This window comes from Electrona antarctica, assembly GCF_951216825.1.
Source record: "Electrona antarctica genome assembly, chromosome: 18".
NCBI lineage: Eukaryota > Metazoa > Chordata > Actinopteri > Myctophiformes > Myctophidae > Electrona > Electrona antarctica.
The window spans coordinates 46,351,154-46,374,046 of NC_136799.1; the positions used below are offsets into that span (position 1 = coordinate 46,351,154).

At 41.9% G+C, this 22,893-nt stretch overlaps 1 protein-coding gene across 1 annotated transcript in view; it reads right to left on the bottom strand.

The window, feature by feature from the left end:
• Nucleotides 1–22,893, bottom strand: part of LOC306941934 (uncharacterized protein) — a 38,237-nt gene that overhangs the window by 13,751 nt on the left and 1,593 nt on the right. Inside the window, exons 2-8 of the mRNA XM_079527572.1 lie at nucleotides 18,006–18,362; nucleotides 16,177–16,500; nucleotides 8,821–8,931; nucleotides 6,575–6,625; nucleotides 3,262–5,095; nucleotides 2,391–2,564; nucleotides 117–431 (exon numbers count right to left, since the gene is read on the bottom strand). Of these exons, the coding sequence (XP_079383698.1) occupies nucleotides 117–431; nucleotides 2,391–2,564; nucleotides 3,262–5,095; nucleotides 6,575–6,625; nucleotides 8,821–8,931; nucleotides 16,177–16,500; nucleotides 18,006–18,362 (3,166 nt within the window). The remainder of the gene's footprint in view (nucleotides 1–116; nucleotides 432–2,390; nucleotides 2,565–3,261; nucleotides 5,096–6,574; nucleotides 6,626–8,820; nucleotides 8,932–16,176; nucleotides 16,501–18,005; nucleotides 18,363–22,893) is intronic.

The window sequence follows — 22,893 nt, forward strand, 5'->3', positions numbered from 1 at the left end:
CCTGCTATCACTAAATATACTAAACACAAATCACACTTGAATTGGATTGCAATACTAATATATATAAATATGAAGTGAGGGGGGGTCTCTCTCTCTCTCTCTCTCCCTCTACTAACCTGGCTGTTGTGCAGTTCTTCACAGCTGGGACCAGTCTCCATCGCCCCTCCTGTGATGTGTTGTATTTCTTCAGGTCCAACTCCTCCAGAACCTCCTCTGACATCAGCAGCATGGAGGCCAGAGCTGAACACTGGGGCACAGAGAGTTCCTTCTTTGACTCCAGGTACTCGTTCAGTGCAGCACAGATGAGACCCAGTCCAGAATCCTTCAAGCCGTTTCCACTCAGGTCCAGTTCTCTCAAATGGGACGGATTGGAGCTGAGAGCTGAAGCCACAACTTCAATGTGTTCCTTCTCGAGGTTACAGCCAACAAGTCTGTAATTACAGATTAAATGTAAAATCAGAGATGACCAAAACAGAACAGACCATGTTCACTGTCACTACTACATACATATTCCTGGATATTCCATTCCATTAGACAGACACCTCAAACCATAACCAAACAGGCTGGCACAGAGCAGCGTATGTCTGACCGTTGTTCCAGGACATGCTCTGCTCCGTTCTTGCGGTTAGGGTTTGAGGTAGGGTGTCGGTCTAATGACACTCGGAACAATAGTATGTCGGAACTAAAGCCCGTACCCAGCCGCTGCAGGGCCCGCCATAGACATATATAAAGGCTAGATGGCTCAAGGCGGAATCTCTGACGTAGTTCACCCGGCAGCCATCTTACTTCGGGGCTACAGTACAGTATGTTCAATGGCAGCTCAAACAAAAACAGTCATAACTCGCCCCAATCTTGACGGATTTACAAACGGGTTGGTTTATTACAAACGTTGTCAACGTGGCTATGATTCAGGACGCTTTTCTGCTTAATTTATTTTTATTTTTTTATATGAACGTCATATAAAAGCATATAAGTATGCAGACGTCATATAAGTATGCGGTAAGATGGCCGCCACGTAGCGACGTCGCTCTCCATTGGCCAGCAGCGCGGGTGAGACATCTAGCTTTCTTATATCTATGGGGGCCGCGACCCGCACATTCCCCCCACCCCCGTGTCTGACACTCATACTAGACACATTCCCCCCACCCCCGTGTCTGACACTCATAATAGACACATTCCCCCCACCCCCGTGTCTGACACTCATAGACACATTCCCCCCACCCCCGTGTCTGACACTCAGAATAGACACATTCCCCCCACCCCCGTGTCTGACACTCATAATAGACACACTAAGGGGGCAAACAAGGCCATCTTTGTACCTGAACAACCTCAAGGACCATCTAGTGAAAACTGTATTACTGCAATCAATACTCACACCAATTAAGAATTAACATTAATATAAATATCATTTAAAACTAGGGGATGACACTGACAATAAAACACATTCAACCACTCATAGTGTCATCAGAGGTATTTAGTGTTTTAAATGTAGTATCTCAGCATAAAGACTACATACATTAGTCACTGTATCTTATGGATATTATGGTCTGTACATTACAAGTAAGACACGCAAACGCGGGAAGCGAACGCAGCTCGTAAATTGCAATAACAACAATTAGAATAAATTACGTACTTAAGGTTTTTTTTAAGTTACGTTTTTTTAAATTAAATGTTTTTTAAAGTTTTTTTTAGTGTGTGTATGTGTGCGTGCGTGCGTGTTTCTTTTTTAGGTTTTTTTTTTTAAAGTTTTTTGTTTAAGTTTTTTTTTAACTTAAGTTTTTTTTTAAGTTAAGTTTTGTGTGTGTGTGCGTTTTTCCTTTTTAAGTTTTTTTTTTAAGTTAAGTTTTTTTTGTGTGCGTTTTTCCTTTTTAAGTTTTTTTTTTAAGTTAAGTTTTTTTTTAAGTTAAGTTTTTTGTGTGCGTTTTTCCTTTTTACGTTTTTTTTTAAGTTAAGTTTTTTTTTAAGTTAAGTTTTTTGTGTGTGTGCGTTTTTCCTTTTTAAGTTTTTTTTTTTAAGTTAAGTTTTTTTTTAAGTTAAGTTTTTTTTTAAGTTAAGTTTTTTGTGTGTGTGCGTTTTTCCTTTTTAAGTTTTTTTTTTTAAGGTAAGTTTTTTTTTAAGTTAAGTTTTTTGTGTGTGTGTGTGTGCGCGTGCGTGCGTGCGTGCGTGTGCGTGCGTGCATGTGTGTGTGTGTGTGTGTTTTTGTGTGTGATACAGCTGCGCCCTCTGGTGGTGGGCGGGTGGTGTTACAGCGTGACACACACACAGACACACACACAGACACACAGACGTGATCTGCTGGGTCTCATAGTAAATGCTCACTGCGTTCGCAATAATCACTTACTACAACAGAACTTATCCACATCACAATACAAAAGTTAAATGAAACTGACCTGAGAGTCTCCAGACAACAGTTTGGGCTCTTCAGTGCAGCACAGATGAGATCCAGTCCAGAATCCTTCAAGCCGTTTCCACTCAGGTCCAGTTCTCTCAAATGGGACGGATTGGAGCTGAGAGCTGAAGCCACAACTTCAATGTGTTCCTTCTCGAGGTTACAGCCAACAAGTCTGTAATTACAGATTAAATGTAAAATCAGAGATGACCAAAACAGAACAGACCATGTTCACTGTCAAGGAGGTTCCCTGTGGTACTGTCTGATATGTGTGTGTGTTTGGATACTGTTCTGTCAAGGAGGTTCCCTGTGGTGCTGTCTGAAATGTGTGTGTGTTTGGATACTGTTCTGTCAAGGAGGTTCCCTGTGGTGCTGTCTGTGGTGCTGTCAAGGAGGTTCCTTGTGGTGCTGTCAAGGAGGTTCCCTGTGGTGCTGTCTGAAATGTGTGTGTGTTTGGATACTGTTCTGTCAAGGAGGTTCCTTGTGGTTCTGTCAAGGAGGTTCCCTGTGGTGCTGTCTGAAATGGGTGTGTGTTTGGATACTTTTATAGCTAAGCAAATAGCGGCAGTGAGTAACACATATTTAATTTAAATGTGCTCATAACTTTACACTGTTGTCATTTGATTGTAATACAAACATTAAATAATGAAAACGATCCCAACTCGCTGCTGTTGTTCCACTCTATGGCAGTGAAGTGAAGAAATGTTCTGTCAACAGATGAACAGCCTGTACGGCCGCATGCCATGGCAAAATCACCCTGCTATCACTAAATATACTAAACACAAATCACACTTGAATTGGATTGCAATACTAATATATATAAATATGAAGTGAGGGGGGGTCTCTCTCTCTCTCTCTCTCCCTCTACTAACCTGGCTGTTGTGCAGTTCTTCACAGCTGGGACCAGTCTCCATCGCCCCTCCTGTGATGTGTTGTATTTCTTCAGGTCCAACTCCTCCAGAACCTCCTCTGACATCAGCAGCATGGAGGCCAGAGCTGAACACTGGGGCACAGAGAGTTCCTTCTTTGACTCCAGGTACTGCTGGATCCCCCGACTGACTGACGGGTCGTTCATCTCCATCAGACAGTGGAAGATGTTGATACATCTGTCAGGAGAGGCATCATCATCATTCATCTCCTTCAGGTTGTTGATGACTCTCTGGATCTCCTCTGGACTGTTCTGTGTCTGACCCAGCAAGCCTCCTAACAGACTCTGGTTGGACTGCAGTGAGAGACCATGAAGGAAGCAGACAAAGAGGTCCAGGTGACCACTCTCACTCTTCAGGCTTTTCTTCATAGCAGCCTTCAGGAAGTCAGACAGGGAACTGTCACTGTTGTAATCATCATCTCCCAGGAATGTCTTCAGGACCTCCGTGTTCCTCTGTGTGAAACAGTGGGACAGGTAGACTGCAGCCAGAAACTCCTGGAAGCTCAGATGAACGAAGCAGTAGACTGGTTTGTGGAAGAACAAACCGTCTTCTCTGAAGAAGGTTGTGCAAAAGCCCAGGTTTTTCAAGTCCTTGATCACATCAAGACCACACGCCTTCAGGTCTTTCTCAAAGAAAATGATGTTGCCTTTGATCATTTGGTGAAACGCCAGCTTGCACAGCTTCAGAAGAACTTCCCCTGCATCCTTTATGAGCTTCTCTCTGTCTGCCTCGCCTAGTGCAGAATTCTCCCGCTGTATCTCACCCATCAGGAAGTGGCAGAACAGCTCAACCAGGGTTTTGGGCAGCCTGAATGTCCTGAATGTCGTCCCCATGTTCGTCCCCATGTTCATCACAACGGTTGCAAGGATCCAACAGAAGACTGGGATTTCACACATGGTGAGGAACATCGTTGATTCTTTGATGTAAGAGAAGATTGAGCTGGCCTGGTTCTCATCACTGAACGTCTTCATGAAGAACTCCTTCTTCTGGTCATCTCTGATGAACCCTCGTACTTGTGTCATCCTGTTTACAAACTGCTTAGGGATATGATTGGCCGCTACAGGTCGTGAGGTTATCCAGATGCGAGCAGAGGGGAGCAACTCCCCCTTGATGAGGTTTACAAGGAGAACTTCCACTGGGTAAGAGTGGTTGACATTCATGAGACCAATTTCTGTTTGGAAATCAAAATGGAAATTATTTTCATCATAACCATCCAGAACAAACATGACTTTGAAGGGGCTGTTGCTGTAGTCTCCTGACTTCTGCAATTCAGTGAAGATATGATTAAGAACGTCTTCCTCAATAAATCTGGTTTCCGCGATGCAGCAGTGAATTAGCTGTGCCAAAGTAAACTTCTGTCCCTTGAGCAGATTTAACTGGCGGAACTTGAGCGGGAACACGAGGTGTGGATCTTGGGGGAAACATCTCTTGGCCCAGTCAGACACAAATTTGTGTACGAGGAACGTTTTGCCAATTCCTGCAAAGCCAACGGTCAGCACTGTTCTTTTGATCAGTCCAGAAAGGTCTTTGAACATCTGACCCAGTTGGATTTCTGTTCCCTCTCCTGCCATCTTCATCTCCATCTGTCTGACCTCATGATGGCTGTGGATGTCTGTTCTTTCGATGTCTACATTGTAGAGCGGGGTGAAGACGTTTTCAAACATGACCTCAGTCTGTGTGCCCAATTGTACACTCCGATATGAACTGTTCATGTTGCGTTGAAGCTGCTCTTCATAGTCAGTGATGTGACGATATCCTGGTGTTCTCTCCAACAGACCTGTAGCGAACAAAGCATTTCTATGTTTAACAGCCGCACGCACACACACACACACACACACACACACACACACACACACACACACACACACACACACACACACACACACACACACACACACACACACACACACACACACACACACACACACACACACACACACACACACACACACACACACACACACACACACACACACACACACACACACACACACACACACACACACACACACACACACACACGGCGATATGCCAATGTTTTTCAATCGCCCATCGTCTGTCCAAAAATCGCTGATGGACGATATATTCGTGTCATAAAAGTAAAGTGAGAACAGCTCACTGCAGGTCGCAAAAAAGCCAGATCTACAAGCTCTCAAGGCACCGCGTCCTGCCTGTTTTTGCAGCGCCGTTCGCTACGCGTTGAGAGCTTGTAGATCCGTCTGTTTTTGCAGCGCAGCCAGGGTAACAAAATAAGAAATAAGTTACAGGTGGAGATGAAGTGAAGTTGGAACGGACAAGCAGCTGCAAGCCAAGCTAACATCACAACCACTGGCTGGTGACAGTGTTATTAGCCGCAGCAACATGTAGCCAACATGAGAAGATTTGCCTCCCCGCACCGCCGGAGGCTCGGAGCGCCGGCCCCCATGCTGATCCACAGGCTCTCAAGGCATCGCGTCCTGCCTGTTTTTGCAGCCCTGTTCGCTACGCATTGAGAGCTTGTAGATCTGTCTATTTTTGCAGCGCTGGTGTCGGGGTTCGTTCACGTTGTCAATAAAAAAATAACTTAGATTACAGGCGGAGATGAAGTTCAATCAGTGGGTTGAATCAGTAGCTACACGCTAAGCTAAGCGATAAGCTAACGATCCCCGAGCCTACACTAACACTAGCAGCCTGTTTTTTAATTTTTTCCCCCCCGACTTCACGGGTGGCGCATTGGGATTGTGATGAGACACGAGACAGCAGTGTGCATTCTGTTGTCACTGTATATTATTAAACTGCATGGGTCTGGACTCCGGAGCGTAAACAACATGTAGGCTACAGTACAGTAGCCTCCCTCGGCTCTGTCCCGGGTCCCAGCCTTTACTCTGGCTGCCAGAGTGATGCTGCGGAGTGCGGGGACTCTGGGACCATACCATTATAACGGAGGAGGGGTTTTCCACCCGGCCGCTGTTACTACTTTGCTGGCCCAAATTGATTCACATGTTGCTCACACTTTACAGGTTAATTGGGCTAATATTTTGCAAAAGAAAAAATCGTCGCGAAAAATCGCCTAATAAATATATTCGGCGATTGGACTCGTATATTCGCGATTGACGATAGATTCGTATCGTCACCCAACCCACACACACACACACACACACACACACACACACACACACACACACACACACACACACACACACACACACACACACACACACACACACACACACACACACACACACACACACACACACACACACACACACACACATACCTCTCAGTTTGGCGGCTCTCTCTCGTTGGCATTCTCCTAGCATTCTCAAAGCTGAGATGTGAGACAGTGATTGGTCAGTGAGGAGACAATAGAATCATTTTCATCTTCACATTGGGTGTGGCTTAGAAACAATAAATAGCCTTTAGTATGTGTGTAAAACGTGTCTTAGCGGTGTTTGTCCTTTGGGTGAGAACAGAATCTACTCACACTAAAGAGCTCTCTCTTTAGCACATTTCAGAGCTTGTGTGTTTGCACTAAATCGTTGTTTCTTTTGTTTTCTTCAGTTCTACAATTGTATAATATAGAATTTAAATTACAATCATATATTTATCATATTGTATCATATCTTTAGAGCAGTGGTTCTCAAGGTGTGGTCTGGGGAGTTCAAGGTGTGGTCTGGGGAGTTCAAGGTGTGGTCTGGGGACCCCCAGGGGTCCCTGGGGGAGTTCCACGGTGTCCACAGCAAAAGGAGGAACACATGAACCACTTTGTTTGAAAGTAGCCGATCTACAAGCGTGGCCGTGTGTTATGCACCTCCTTGTTAAGAATATTGTCAACAGACAAATAGGCTAAATGTCAATTTAGAAATGTTTTAGAACCACTGATTTAGAGTTAAACAAGCCTAAAAATGACAATCCAACCAGAACAGACCTGGTTGAGTTGAGAAGAAGCAAGCCCAATATCCACTTTATAAGCCCCACCCACCCATTAAATCCACTCTATAAGCCCCACCCACCCATTAAATCCACTCTATACTCTTAGTTCTTCATGACCTGGTATGTATTAATAATTTGACTCGTCCCAGCCCTCCCCACAACACACCACCGCATCAATGTTCACAACCCGCCCCGACCCGCAACCTGCCGACATTAAATACACGTCAAATATGTCTTTATTTTATGGCTTTTATTCCGTCAATAAAAGGTGCTTGTAAACCAGCCTTAATAAGCTAATAATGTCACTGACAAGCACGCACGGTCCCGGGTGTTGCACGAAAACCTATCGCCGATGCCTCGCAGTCTGTGGTAGTTGCGTAATCATTCTACCGTATTCAATGGGTCACCACTTTTGCTGTAACCCTGGGTGATGGTCTGACTGGTGTAAGTGCTCTTGTTTACATTCATTTGTCGCACGCGGGGGTTACAGATCGGCCACCACCACTGTTCTCAAACTTTTTCATGTCAAGGACCTACACATCTATATGTATGTGGCTGCAGACCTACACATCTATATGTATGTGGCTGCAGACCTACACATCTATATGTATGTGGCTGCAGACCTACACATCTATATGTATGTGACTGCAGACCTACACATCTATATGTATGTGACTGCAGACCTACACATCTATATGTATGTGGCTGCAGACCTACACATCTATATGTATGTGACTGCAGACCTACACATCTATATGTATGTGACTGCAGACCTACACATCTATATGTATGTGACTGCAGACCTACACATCTATATGTATGTGACTGCAGACCTACACATCTATATGCAGACCTACACATCTATATGTATGTGACTGCAGACCTACACATCTATATGCAGACCTACACATCTATATGTATGTGGCTGCAGACCTACACATCTATATGTATGTGGCTGCAGACCTACACATCTATATGTATGTGGCTGCAGACCTACACATCTATATGTATGTGACTGCAGACCTACACATCTATATGTATGTGACTGCAGACCTACACATCTATATGTATGTGACTGCAGACCTACACATCTATATGCAGACCTACACATCTATATGTATGTGGCTGCAGACCTACACATCTATATGTATGTGGCTGCAGACCTACACATCTATATGTATGTGGCTGCAGACCTACACATCTATATGTATGTGACTGCAGACCTACACATCTATATGTATGTGGCTGCAGACCTACACATCTATATGTATGTGACTGCAGACCTACACATCTATATGTATGTGGCTGCAGACTTACACATCTATATGTATGTGACTGCAGACCTACACATCTATATGTATGTGGCTGCAGACCTACACATCTATATGTATGTGACTGCAGACCTACACATCTATATGTATGTGGCTGCAGACCCACATGTGACAATATGTTCTGCCAGGGGCCCGCGTTAAATATTTATTTTTATCGAAATGTTTAGAAAATAGCCGATCTGAAGCTCAGAACGGGGCTGCGGTGCAACGCGTTGTGAGCTTGTATATCAGCTGTTTTCCAATAGCTCCATAGACTTACTATCTATCTTCTGATTCCAGTATAAATACAGCAGTACTGGTGCCATCAAGATGCAGATGATGAATGGAATAACCTTCACCGTCCTTCCTCTTGGTGGTGGTGTTTCAATCTCTGAAAGACATAATAATAATAACAATAACTAGAAATGCTCTGTCGAGGTGCCTGGCACCCCAGAGCATTTTATGTCAAAGCCGTTACAGTGCGCATGTACTGCTACTAACTACTGTCTATTACAACTAGTACTGCTACTAACTAATGTCTATTACAACTAGTACTGCTACTAACTAATGTCTATTACAACTAGTACTGCTACTAACTAATGTCTATTACAACTAGTACTGCTACTAACTACTGTCTATTACAACTAGTACTGCTACTAACTAATGTCTATTACAACTAGTACTGCTACTAACTAATGTCTATTACAACTAGTACTGCTACTAACTAATGTCTATTACAACTAGTACTGCTACTAACTACTGTCTATTACAACTAGTACTGCTACTAACTAATGTCTATTACAACTAGTACTGCTACTAACTACTGTCTATTACAACTAGTACTGCTACTAACTAATGTCTATTACAACTAGTACTGCTACTAACTAATGTCTATTACAACTAGTACTGCTACTAACTACTGTCTATTACAACTAGTACTACTACTAACTAATGTCTATTACAACTAGTACTGCTACTAACTACTGTCTATTACAATTAGTACTGCTACTAACTAATGTATATTACAACAAGTACTGCTACTAACTAAAGTACTGCTACTAACTAAAGTACTGCTACTAACTAATGTCTATTACAACTAGTACTGCTACTAACTACTGTCTATTACAACTAGTACTACTACTAACTAATGTATATTACAACTAGTACTGCTACTAACTACTGTCTATTACAATTAGTACTGCTACTAACTAATGTATATTACAACTAGTACTGCTACTAACTAATGTATATTACAACTAGTACTGCTACTAACTAAAGTACTGCTACTAACTAAAGTACTGCTACTAACTAATGTCTATTACAACTAGTACTGCTACTAACTAAAGTACTGCTACTAACTAATGTATATTACAACTAGTACCGCTACTAACTAATGTATATTACAACTAGTACTGCTACTAACTAATGTATATTACAATTAGTACCGCTACTAACTAATGTCTATTACAACTAGTACTGTTACTAACTACTGTCTATTACAACTAGTACTGCTACTAACTAAAGTACTGCTACTAACTAATGTATATTACAACTAGTACCGCTACTAACTAATGTATATTACAACTAGTACTGCTACTAACTAATGTATATTACAACTAGTACTACTACTAACTACTGTCTATTACAACTAGTACTGCTACTAACTACTGTCTATTACAACTAGTACTACTACTAACTACTGTCTATTACAACTAGTACTGCTACTAACTAATGTCTATTACAACTAGTACTGCTACTAACTACTGTCTATTACAACTAGTACTGCTACTAACTACTGTCTATTACAACTAGTACTGCTACTAACTAATGTCTATTACAACTAGTACTGCTACTAACTACTGTCTATTACAACTAGTACTGCTACTAACTACTGTCTATTACAACTAGTACTGCTACCAACTACTGTCTATTACAACTAGTACTACTACTAACTACTGTCTATTACAACTAGTACTGCTACTAACTACTGTCTATTACAACTAGTACTACTACTAACTACTGTCTATTACAACTAGTACTGCTACTAACTAATGTCTATTACAACTAGTACTACTACTAACTACTGTCTATTACAACTAGTACTGCTACTAACTACTGTCTATTACAACTAGTACTGCTACTAACTACTGTCTATTACAACTAGTACTGCTACTAACTACTGTCTATTACAACTAGTACTGCTACTAACTAATGTCTATTACAACCAGTACTGCTACTAACTACTGTCTATTACAACCAGTACTGCTACTAACTACTGTATATTACAACTAGTACTGCTACTAACTACTGTCTATTACAACCAGTACTGCTACTAACTACTGTCTATTACAACTAGTACTACTACTAACTACTGTCTATTACAACTAGTACTGCTACTAACTAATGTCTATTACAACTAGTACTGCTACTAACTACTGTCTATTACAACTAGTACTGCTACTAACTACTGTCTATTACAACTAGTACTACTACTAACTACTGTCTATTACAACTAGTACTGCTACTAACTAATGTCTATTACAACTAGTACTGCTACTAACTAATGTCTATTACAACTACTACTGCTACTAACTAATGTCTATTACAACTAGTACTGCTACTAACTAATGTCTATTACAACTAGTACTGCTACTAACTAATGTCTATTACAACTAGTACTGCTACTAACTACTGTCTATTACAACTAGTACTGCTACTAACTAATGTCTATTACAACTAGTACTGCTACTAACTAATGTATATTACAACTAGTACTGCTACTAACTACTGTCTATTACAACTAGTACTACTACTAACTAATGTCTATTACAACTAGTACTGCTACTAACTACTGTCTATTACAATTAGTACTGCTACTAACTAATGTATATTACAACTAGTACTGCTACTAACTAATGTATATTACAACTAGTACTGCTACTAACTAAAGTACTGCTACTAACTAAAGTACTGCTACTAACTAATGTCTATTACAACTAGTACTGCTACTAACTAAAGTACTGCTACTAACTAATGTATATTACAACTAGTACCGCTACTAACTAATGTCTATTACAACTAGTACTGTTACTAACTACTGTCTATTACAACTAGTACTGCTACTAACTAAAGTACTGCTACTAACTAATGTATATTACAACTAGTACCGCTACTAACTAATGTATATTACAACTAGTACTGCTACTAACTAATGTATATTACAACTAGTACTACTACTAACTACTGTCTATTACAACTAGTACTGCTACTAACTACTGTCTATTACAACTAGTACTACTACTAACTACTGTCTATTACAACTAGTACTGCTACTAACTACTGTCTATTACAACTAGTACTGCTACTAACTACTGTCTATTACAACTAGTACTGCTACTAACTAATGTCTATTACAACTAGTACTGCTACTAACTACTGTCTATTACAACTAGTACTGCTACTAACTACTGTCTATTACAACTAGTACTGCTACTAACTACTGTCTATTACAACTAGTACTGCTACTAACTACTGTCTATTACAACTAGTACTGCTACTAACTACTGTCTATTACAACTAGTACTACTACTAACTACTGTCTATTACAACTAGTACTGCTACTAACTACTGTCTATTACAACTAGTACTACTACTAACTACTGTCTATTACAACTAGTACTGCTACTAACTAATGTCTATTACAACTAGTACTACTACTAACTACTGTCTATTACAACTAGTACTGCTACTAACTACTGTCTATTACAACTAGTACTGCTACTAACTACTGTCTATTACAACTAGTACTGCTACTAACTACTGTCTATTACAACTAGTACTGCTACTAACTAATGTCTATTACAACCAGTACTGCTACTAACTAGGGCTGTCCCCGACTAAGGATTTGTATAGTCGAAATTAATATGAATACATTTGCTGTTAGTCGACTGATAGTCGACTGAACACCCCCCTGCACCCCCCCCAAAAAAAAAACAACACATTTGCATTAAGGTTGGGCGATAAGCTCTCAAGGCGCCGCGTCCTGCCTGTTTTTGCAGCGCCGTTCGCTACGCGTTGAGAGCTTGTAGATCCGTCTATTTTTGCATCGCAGCTGCGCAGCCAGGGTAACAAAATAAAAAATAAGTTACAGGTGGAGATGAAGTGAAGTTGGAACGGACAAGCAGCTGCAAGCCATTGAAGCCAAGCTAACATCACAACCACTGGCTGGTGACAGTGTTGTTAGCCGCAGCAACATGTAGCCTGCCCTGGTAACTTCTCCTCCTCCCCGGAGAACTCTTGCCTCCCCGCACCGTCGGGGAGGCTGATCCACAAGCTCTCAAGGCATCGCGTCCTGCCTGTTTTTGCAGCGCCGTTCGCTACGCGTTGAGAGCTTGTAGATCTGTCTATTTTTGCAGCGCTGGTGTCGGGGTTCGTTCACGTTGTCAATAAAAAAATAACCTAGATTACAGGCGGAGATGAAGTTCAATCAGTGGGTTGAATCAGTAGCTACGCGCTAAGCTAACGATCCCCGACCCTACACTAACACTAGCAGCCTGTTTTTTATTTTCCCCCCGACTTCACGGGTGGCGCATTGGGATTGTGATGAGACACGAGACAGCAGTGTGCATTCTGTTGTCTGACTGTATATTATTAAACTGCATGGGTCTGGACTCCGGAGCATAAACAACATGTAGGCTACAGTACAGTAGCCTCCCTCGGCTTGGTCCCTCCCAGCCTTTACTCTGGCTGCCAGAGTGTTCCCCGATGCTGCGGTGCGGGGACTGGGAGCATACCATTATAACGGAGGGGTTTTCCACCCGGCCCAAAAGAAAAAAATCGTCCCGATTGTTCTTTTTTTTTTTTTTTTTTTTTGGTGAACATCGACTGAGAGGTTGTCAGTCGACTGAGACCCGTTCCGATCGATTAGTCGACTATTAGACTAATCGAGGTCAGCCCTACTACTAACTACTGTCTATTACAACCAGTACTGCTACTAACTACTGTATATTACAACCAGTACTGCTACTAACTACTGTCTATTACAACTAGTACTGCTACTAACTACTGTCTATTACAACTAGTACTACTACTAACTACTGTCTATTACAACTAGTACTGCTACTAACTAATGTCTATTACAACTAGTACTACTACTAACTACTGTCTATTACAACTAGTACTGCTACTAACTACTGTCTATTACAACTAGTACTACTACTAACTACTGTCTATTACAACTAGTACTGCTACTAACTAATGTCTATTACAACTAGTACTGCTACTAACTAATGTCTATTACAACTAGTACTACTACTAACTAATGTCTATTACAACTAGTACTGCTACTAACTAATGTCTATTACAACTAGTACTGCTACTAACTAATGTATATTACAACTAGTACCGCTACTAACTAATGTCTATTACAACTAGTACCGCTACTAACTAATGTCTATTACAACTAGTACTACTACTAACTAATGTCTATTACAACTAGTACGGCTACTAACTACTGTCTATTACAACTAGTACTGTTACTAACTACTGTCTATTACAACTAGTACTGTTACTAACTACTGTCTATTACAACTAGTACTGCTACTAACTAATGTACATTACAACTAGTACTGCTACTAACTAATGTATATTACAATTAGTATCGCTACTAACTAATGTCTATTACAACTAGTACTGTTACTAACTACTGTCTATTACAACTAGTACCGCTACTAACTAATGTCTATTACAACTAGTACCGCTACTAACTAATGTCTATTACAACTAGTACTACTACTAACTAATGTCTATTACAACTAGTACGGCTACTTACTACTGTATATTACAACTAGTACTGTTACTAACTACTGTTTATTACAACTAGTACTGTTACTAACTACTGTCTATTACAACTAGTACTGCTACTAACTACTGTCTATTACAACTAGTACTGCTACTAACTACTGTCTATTACAACTAGTACTGCTACTAACTAATGTCTATTACAACCAGTACTGCTACTAACTACTGTCTATTACAACCAGTACTGCTACTAACTACTGTATATTACAACTAGTACTGCTACTAACTACTGTCTATTACAACTAGTACTGCTACTAACTACTGTCTATTACAACTAGTACTGCTACTAACTACTGTCTATTACAACTAGTACTGCTACTAACTACTGTCTATTACAACTAGTAGGCTACTGCTACTAACTACTGTCTATTACAACTAGTACTGCTACTAACTACTGTCTATTACAACTAGTACTGCTACTAACTACTGTCTATTACAACAACAAGTATACTAACTAATGTATACGAACCATATGATACCATCTATATGGTTTTACCTGTATCACCATCTAAGAGCCACTAACTTCCATTCCTCTATTTCCATACCTTAGTTACGTCATCAGCCAATCCCTAATTGGCCGACGGACAACACTGACATACGATCAGGGACCACTGAGGACATGGCCGATACACAGTACTTGCGCGCTCTAATAATAATAATAACTAGAACTGCACTCTGTCGAGTGCCGACTCATTCCAGTCTTACTGGTAGTTATGGTAATGCTATGGTTGAATGAATAGAAGCCTCTTAGGTGGAACACCTGGCTTCTCTGTGGTCAATAGAGCTCCGAAGTCTGACGTCACTTTCAGTAGAGGGTGTCAATCTCCAGGTTCATGTATTTGTTTATTTGCATTGAGATCCCCAAACGGCGATTTTAGGTCGCTTCATATAAGAACTGTGTTTGAAAAATAAACCGACCACCTCGGCGTTTCTGTCAGGGGAGTGGCTGTGCGTCGTTAATGATGTCCATTCATATTTGATACAGCCAGTTTCTAGAGAAAATGGAATTAATGTGACCGCAAAAGCCTTGAAACTACATATGAATGCAATGTCGCTGAGCATATACGTCACGCCCAGCTGTCAACATATTGCGTTCCTGAGATTCCTCGTTGACGTAAGCTCAGCTGGTGATGACTCGACTCGTACTAACCACGATACATTATATATCAATAAAATAAAAATAAACGTAATTAACGTTCAGTTTCTGTTGTGCGACGGGCTGCGGGCAGAAGCAGCCTACCCGGAAATGTAGTCTCTGGGTTGTTTGGCTCGTTTCTAACGCTTATTTTGTTACTCTTTGGGTATATTTGTACATTTCCACCTTCAGTCGATGCTTCATATCCATATGAGTGAAAAGGCCGGGGTGATCGGTTTATTTTTCAAACAGTTCTTATATGAGGCGATCTAAAATCCCCCTATGGAGAGTACAATGCTTATAAAAACATACATGAACCTTGGCGCTCAGGACTTCGGTGCTCTATAAAGTATACTTTCATAGCGAGATCATTAATATTGGACAATTCTACACCGAGTTGCTCACAAAATAGAAGTGTTATTCATAGTCTGGATTTTCGGTGGTGAGGTGACCAACGAAAAACCATGACGTCACTGAGCCGCGGTGAAGAGCAAACCAGCGCTCTCCCCAGCCCTTCTCTCTGTTTTTACTCAACACCGGAGCGGTGGTCGCCTCACCACCGGAGCGGTGGTGAGGCGACCACCGCTCCATTTAAGCTGCACCAATATCAAGGTGTTGAACAGAGACAGACACACTGATTACCTGGGATGACGACAAGGTGTGTGCCGAAATCAGTGTAGTTGATGTGCGACAGGTGGACTGCACAGGTCACCTGACCAGATTGCCACGCCGTCACGTTGCTCTGGACTTCATAACAGTGTTGTTCAGAAGGATTCTGTCTCACAGTGATGTTGTTCCCAGCACCGTCCAGCACTGAGGGTCCAGCAGGGATGTCGTTCCCATCAGCGCCACCGAGACGCCAAGACACCTCAGGTTGTGGAAACCAGCAGCCAGAATCACACGTCAACGACTCGCCACCTTGGTCTGTAGGTCCATTTGAAGAGATCTTTGGTTTAGACCCCAACCCTGTGAAAACACACACACACACACACACACACACAATTATCCATCCATCCATCGGCGTAATATTGATAAGGCCCCAGTACAATTATATACCCCCCCTTTTCCCTCCCTCCCCGCTCCTCCCCCGGTCCCATGTCATCCCCCCTCCAAGTGACTCCATCTCCAAAGTCTCTGTATAGTCCTCGCTTTCTTCAGATGGAATACATATGGCATCGAGACAACACCTAACAGGGGCGACAGGGTGGCATCAGATGGAATACATATGGCATCGAGACAACACCTAACAGGGGCGACAGGGTGGCATCATTTGCCCCACACTGCCTCCAGCACGGCCTATCATCACCTTTGTGTTTTTCCCTTTTGGTGTTTCAAGCATTATGTTATACTTTAGCTATAAATAGCAGATCTACAAGCGATACATGGACCATATTGGTTCATTATGGCGATACGATACAATGATTTGAAATCGATACAGTAACCATTTAAAATACATTGACATTATTTTAAACTAAGTAATTAAACTCCTCTTTTTCTTTTTATCTTCTAAAAAAATGGCTAAACACCACGCAGAGAAATGTAGTATTGATACAATCGATTATTTGCAAAACGATACGATAGTCAATGTTGCCGTTTTCATTTCGATACACTTTGATTCATGAAATTAAAATAGATTTTTCGATGCAGTTACTATACCGTTACAGCCCTACTAATGGCTAATGTGTGTTGGACTGTTGGTACAGTAAAACGTTTTTTGAGTGGTGCAACCACTCCAAGGAACAGCAATGTCCGTGTTAACCTATGTATGTGACGATGTGACTGAGTACCAGTAGGGGCAAAAGTGGCGCTGTTGTGCCAGAAACAGAGAGATAGTGTTGCACTGTTGCCTGCTAATATGAGAGAGAGAGGGGGGGGGGGGGGGCAGGGGGAGAGGGGAGTTGCACCACTCAGTTCACACGGTCTACAAGCTCACAATGCGTCGCGACGCGACGCATTGTGAGCTTGTAGACCGGCTATTTTCAAATGGACGAAATGTATAGGGTTGGTGTGGTTAATGTATGTTTTCTAATCAATATTAACTAGTAACTAAAGTTTTCAAATAATTGTAGTGGGGAGTAAAAGTACAAATTGTGGCTCTGAGATGTAGTGGAGTAGAAGTAAAAGTACCTCAAAAGTAAGAATACCTCAAAAAAGTAAGAATACCTCAAAATTGTACTTAACACATTTTGACCTGAGATCAGATTCTAAAAATGTCTTCTACATCCTGACAGTTTTCTGAAATAGCCATGTTTTTTTTGTCAGTCGTTCTTCGATTTTTCAAAAACAGCAGACCTACAAGCTTGTAGCGCGCCACTCGGTGGCACGCCACGAGCTTGTAGATCTGCTGTTTTTCAATAGCTATAAAGCATAACATAATGCTAACACCAAAAGGGGTTCCCGCCCAAAATGGATTAAGTACAGTACTTAAGTAAAAGTACTTAGTTACTTTCCCACCACTGGTTAAATCTCACCAACGCGGAGCTGGATCTGAACGAGGCTGTTGAGGGTGGGGACGGAGCACTGGTAGGTTCCGTCGTCCGAGAGCTTCACCCTGTCCAGCTTCAGCGAGATGTTACCGCCCTCCAGCAGCTCCTGAAACAGGAACGTCCTCCGCTTGTACTGCGGGTCCACATTCCTGACGTCGATGTGGCGCCCGGCATGGAGAACGTACACGTAGCGATGCGGTTTCTCCAGGTCGGGTCTGGACCACTCCACCGTCATGTCCATGTCCACCACGTCCAGAGCCGGCTCAACGTGACACAGGAGGACCACGTCGTCTCCCACTCTGGCCAGCACGTCCCGAGGAGACCCCATCACATGGTGTTGTCCTGAAAACAGAACCAAATAGACCCCATCACATGGTGTTGTCCTGAAAACAGAACCAAATAGACCCCATCACATGGTGTTGTCCTGAAAACAGAACCAAATAGACCCCATCACATGGTGTTGTCCTGAAAACAGAACCAAATAGACCCCATCACATGGTGTTGTCCTGAAAACAGAACCAAATAGACCCCATCACATGGTGTTGTCCTGGAAACAGAACCAAATAGACCCCATCACATGGTGTTGTCCTGGAAACAGAACCAAATAGACCCCATCACATGGTGTTGTCCTGGAAACAGAACCAAATAGACCCCATCACATGGTGTTGTCCTGGAAACAGAACCAAATAGACCCCATCACATGGTGTTGTCCTGAAAACAGAACCAAATAGACCCCATCACATGGTGTTGTCCTGAAAACAGAACCAAATAGACCCCATCACATGGTGTTGTCCTGAAAACAGAACCAAATAGAGCGTCGCAGTCCCGCCTCCTACCCTGGACCAGGAAATGAAACCCAATGCATTATTCTCATAGACATTTCTTAAAGTATTTATTTAAAGACGGTTACGCCGCGGACAAAGCCAACTCGAGTCGTGACAACTCATGACAACACAAACAATATTTTGGACCAAACAAATAATTAGAAAGAAGAAAAAAACGGCAGGTTACAACACTTTTTTTGTTGTTTTTCTTCTTTGTAATTATTTGTTTGGTCCAAAATATTGTTTGTGTTGTCATGAGTTGTCACGACTCGAGTTGGCTTTGTCCGCGGCGTAACCGTATTTAAATAAATACTTTAAGAAATGTCTATGAGAATAATGCATTGGGTTTCATTTCCTGGTCCAGGGTAGGAGGCGGGACTGCGACGCTCTATAGACCCCATCACATGGTGTTGTCCTGAAAACAGAACCAAATAGACCCCATCACATGGTGTTGTCCTGAAAACAGAACCAAATAGACCCCATCACATGGTGTTGTCCTGAAAACAGAACCAAATAGACCCCATCACATGATGTTGTCCTGAAAATAGACCCCATCACATGGTGTTGTCCTGAAAACAGAACCAAATAGACCCCATCACATGGTGTTGTCCTGGAAACAGAACCAAATAGACCCCATCACATGGTGTTGTCCTGAAAACAGAACCAAATAGACCCCATCACATGGTGTTGTCCTGAAAACAGAACCAAATAGAATTGAGTGTAGTGAATAGTGATTATCACAGTCCGACAGACAGACAGACAGAGACAGACAGACAGACAGACGAGTGAGTTTTACCTCCTTTTGAGAAGATGTCCGTTTGTGTGGTATACATATTTACTCTATTCTTTTAAAACCCACTTTTTATGTTATGCTTTAGCTATTGAAAAATAGCAGATCTACAAGCTTGTAGATCTATTTTTGAGAAATCGAAGAACGACTGAAATAGAAACATAGCTTTTTCAGAAAACTGTCAGGATGTAGAAGACATTTTTAGAATCTGATCTCAGGTCAAAATGGGTTAAATTCAAACGACGGTTAAATCTGTCTCAATTAACACATTTGAATAAATAAACAAATTAATTTAACTATTTTTGTATAATTTTGTATAAACTGAGGAACAGATTTTTCTCTTAACACATTTATTGCGGGAAAGGGATTTCTACGTGGTTCAAATCCCAACGGTCCGGTGCGGGAAAGGGATTTCTACGTTTACCGCATTTTTTTATTGATTACTTTCAATCGCCTTTCTACACACCCGGGCAATGTGTCAACGCATAGCAACATATAGCACAACACTCGATCACGTGGAGATCTCACACTATCACACAATGGCGGCCCCCATGTGATGTTCCGGCTCCATGATGGACACGGATCTAAAGTCGGGTCTCCCTTCCTTCATCAAACTCGAACAAACAAGAAAATTATCACGGATTGTATCGCCGAGGGACGGTTATTTTGTTATGATGATGATCATCGCCGCGGTCAGACGGAGCAATGCAAAGACGCACGCCACTGTTGTTACTTTAGGGGCAACGCAAGTCAGCAACACCACCGTCCCTCAGCGAGCCAAGTTGGAACGATACACAGCGACAGACACATACATAGATGGATAAATAATGACAACGCGTCTTTGCATCGTTCCATGTGCCCGCCGGGCGTCTACTTGATCCGTCATCATAATCTTCATAAAAAATAAACAAAACAGTAGTAACGTAGCCCCGATATGTTGCCTCAGTCTCATATGCTCATTCTTTAGCTCATACAAAAGCCATTTAGCGACGAAAGGTAAATGGGATCAATGTGTACTTTTTCCTCGTAAAAGTAGACATTCAGGGCTTTCATTCGGTGTATAGGATGCATAGGATGTATTTTTAAAACTGCCTGTCAACGTCTGACATAAAACAGCTCCTAACTCGGCTTCTGTTCAAGATGAGCCTGTCACTACAAAAGCAGGTGTTACATAAAGATAATTATCTCCAGAATGGACGATGGTAAAATCTTTTTTTTTTAAATTGGAGTGGCTAAATGTAGCTTTCTTTTGGGGTATGCGGTGTGCTTCTCGCTATAAGAGAACATTTACTGTTGGCCTAGGAAAAGTGTGTTTGTAAAAAGGGACTTTTTTTATACTATTCCCTTCAGCTTTATCCTTTGTAATTCTCACCGTATTCACATTATGGCATAGACCGAATACGGACACACGCTAATCAACACTAACACTGTAGCCTATTTATTAGAACACCCACCATTGTGATCAAACCGCGTAAACAATATTAGTAAATACGGACACACGCTAATCTCCACAAACACTTTATTTATTAGAACACCCAGATCGAATCACAATTCATTCAATCAAAGCAAACCGCATAAACAATATTCGTTTGCCTTTAATTCTGGAGCGTCATCTGTGCCTTTAGAATACTACTCTGTTCATTTTACAAATGTACACTGAAAGTTAGAAAGTAACGCAGCACGTGTATCTGTCATCATCTGTCACAGCGTGGCGTGGCAGCAGTGGCCGAACGGATTGCGGAGCGGTCTTGATACCGGAAGGTCGCCAGTTCGAATCAGCGGTCCGACACGTTCAAATTACCACCGCTGAAGTGCCCTTGAGCAAGGCATTGAACCACTACCATGAAATGTTCTATGAGCAGGGCCTGGCTGGAAACAAGTTCTTGAGCTTAGCCCAGATACCCTGGGTAAATATAGTAACTTTGCTTTGCTTACAGGGCGCCGCCATCTCTGACTGTTTCTGACATTGACAACAACGAGCTCTGGCCAATCAGACGCGCAGGGCGTCACCAAGGGCGGGTCTCTGTCTAGCCTCGGACCTAGAAAGAAATCACGCTGTCTCAACTTTTCCTCCGAGGTGGTGGAAAGCCTGGTGAGGCGAGGTTAGTCTCAACTAAGACACGACAACTCACGTTGTCCATTCCACACTGTTGTCATCCAACAAAACAAATAAACAATCCAACCAGCGCTAGATGAGATGAAATGAAATGAAATTAAATGATTACTATATTTACCCAGGGTATCTGGGCTAAGCTCAAGAACTTGTTTCCAGCCAGGCCCTGCTCATAGAACATTTCATCATAGTGGTTCAATGCCTTGTTCAAGGGCACTTCAGCGGTGGTAATTTTAACGTGTCGGACCGCTGATTCGAACATGATGAGAATGATCCGTGCTCATCGCCTGATAATTAACAACAGCTGCGAGCGCATTAGGGGCCATCCAGATGAGGAAAATGTCGGTGTTTCTAGGGCAAGTAATTAGCCGATTGCCCTTTTTGTCACACGGAGACGGCGTTTTGGGGGACTTTAACGGCTAATTTTGAAACTACCTTCCAGAGTGGGAAGGTTTGGAGACGCGACTTTCACGCCTCCGTGTGTACAGCGAATGCCGCCTAATTTGCAGAAACGGTGATGTCATAGTCCCCTCGCCCCCTCCAAACTAACTAGTGTTAAGGGTTTATTTCACCATACCCACTTACATATAAGTATCACAGCTATTTTATATTTGCACATAATGTCTATAAATCTCTTCTCCAAAAATAGCCGATCTGCAGCCTGCATGCACGAGCTTGTAGAGGAGCTATTTTTGGAGAACAGATATAAATTATGGTGATTACCAATCTGGAAAGACAAGAAAAAAAACGGATCTTCTACATTATTGTTACTATTAAATGGTGTAATGTAGAATAGATTAGTATAGGCTATACAAGATAGGCAGCACAGCCACCGCACGTTCCTCTCAGGCAGGTCTGACTGCGCAGTGCACACTGCACAGCATGCATGGACCTCATCAAAGTGCTTCTCTTCTTGGGTGGAAATTAAACATTCTTTGTGTAACTTCAAAACGGCTTTGCATTGAGAGACCCCAGGTAGGATAAACACATTGTTTACTGTCCATATTCCTCTATAAACGGCCTGTTTTCACTGTTTCCAATTGCTCTTTTTTTTATACTTTTGTATAGCCTGTGTGCAATGATTAGCGCTGTGCTGCCAGCAGGTGGAATCAATCTAAACGAGCAATTATCTGACATTCAGAGGTG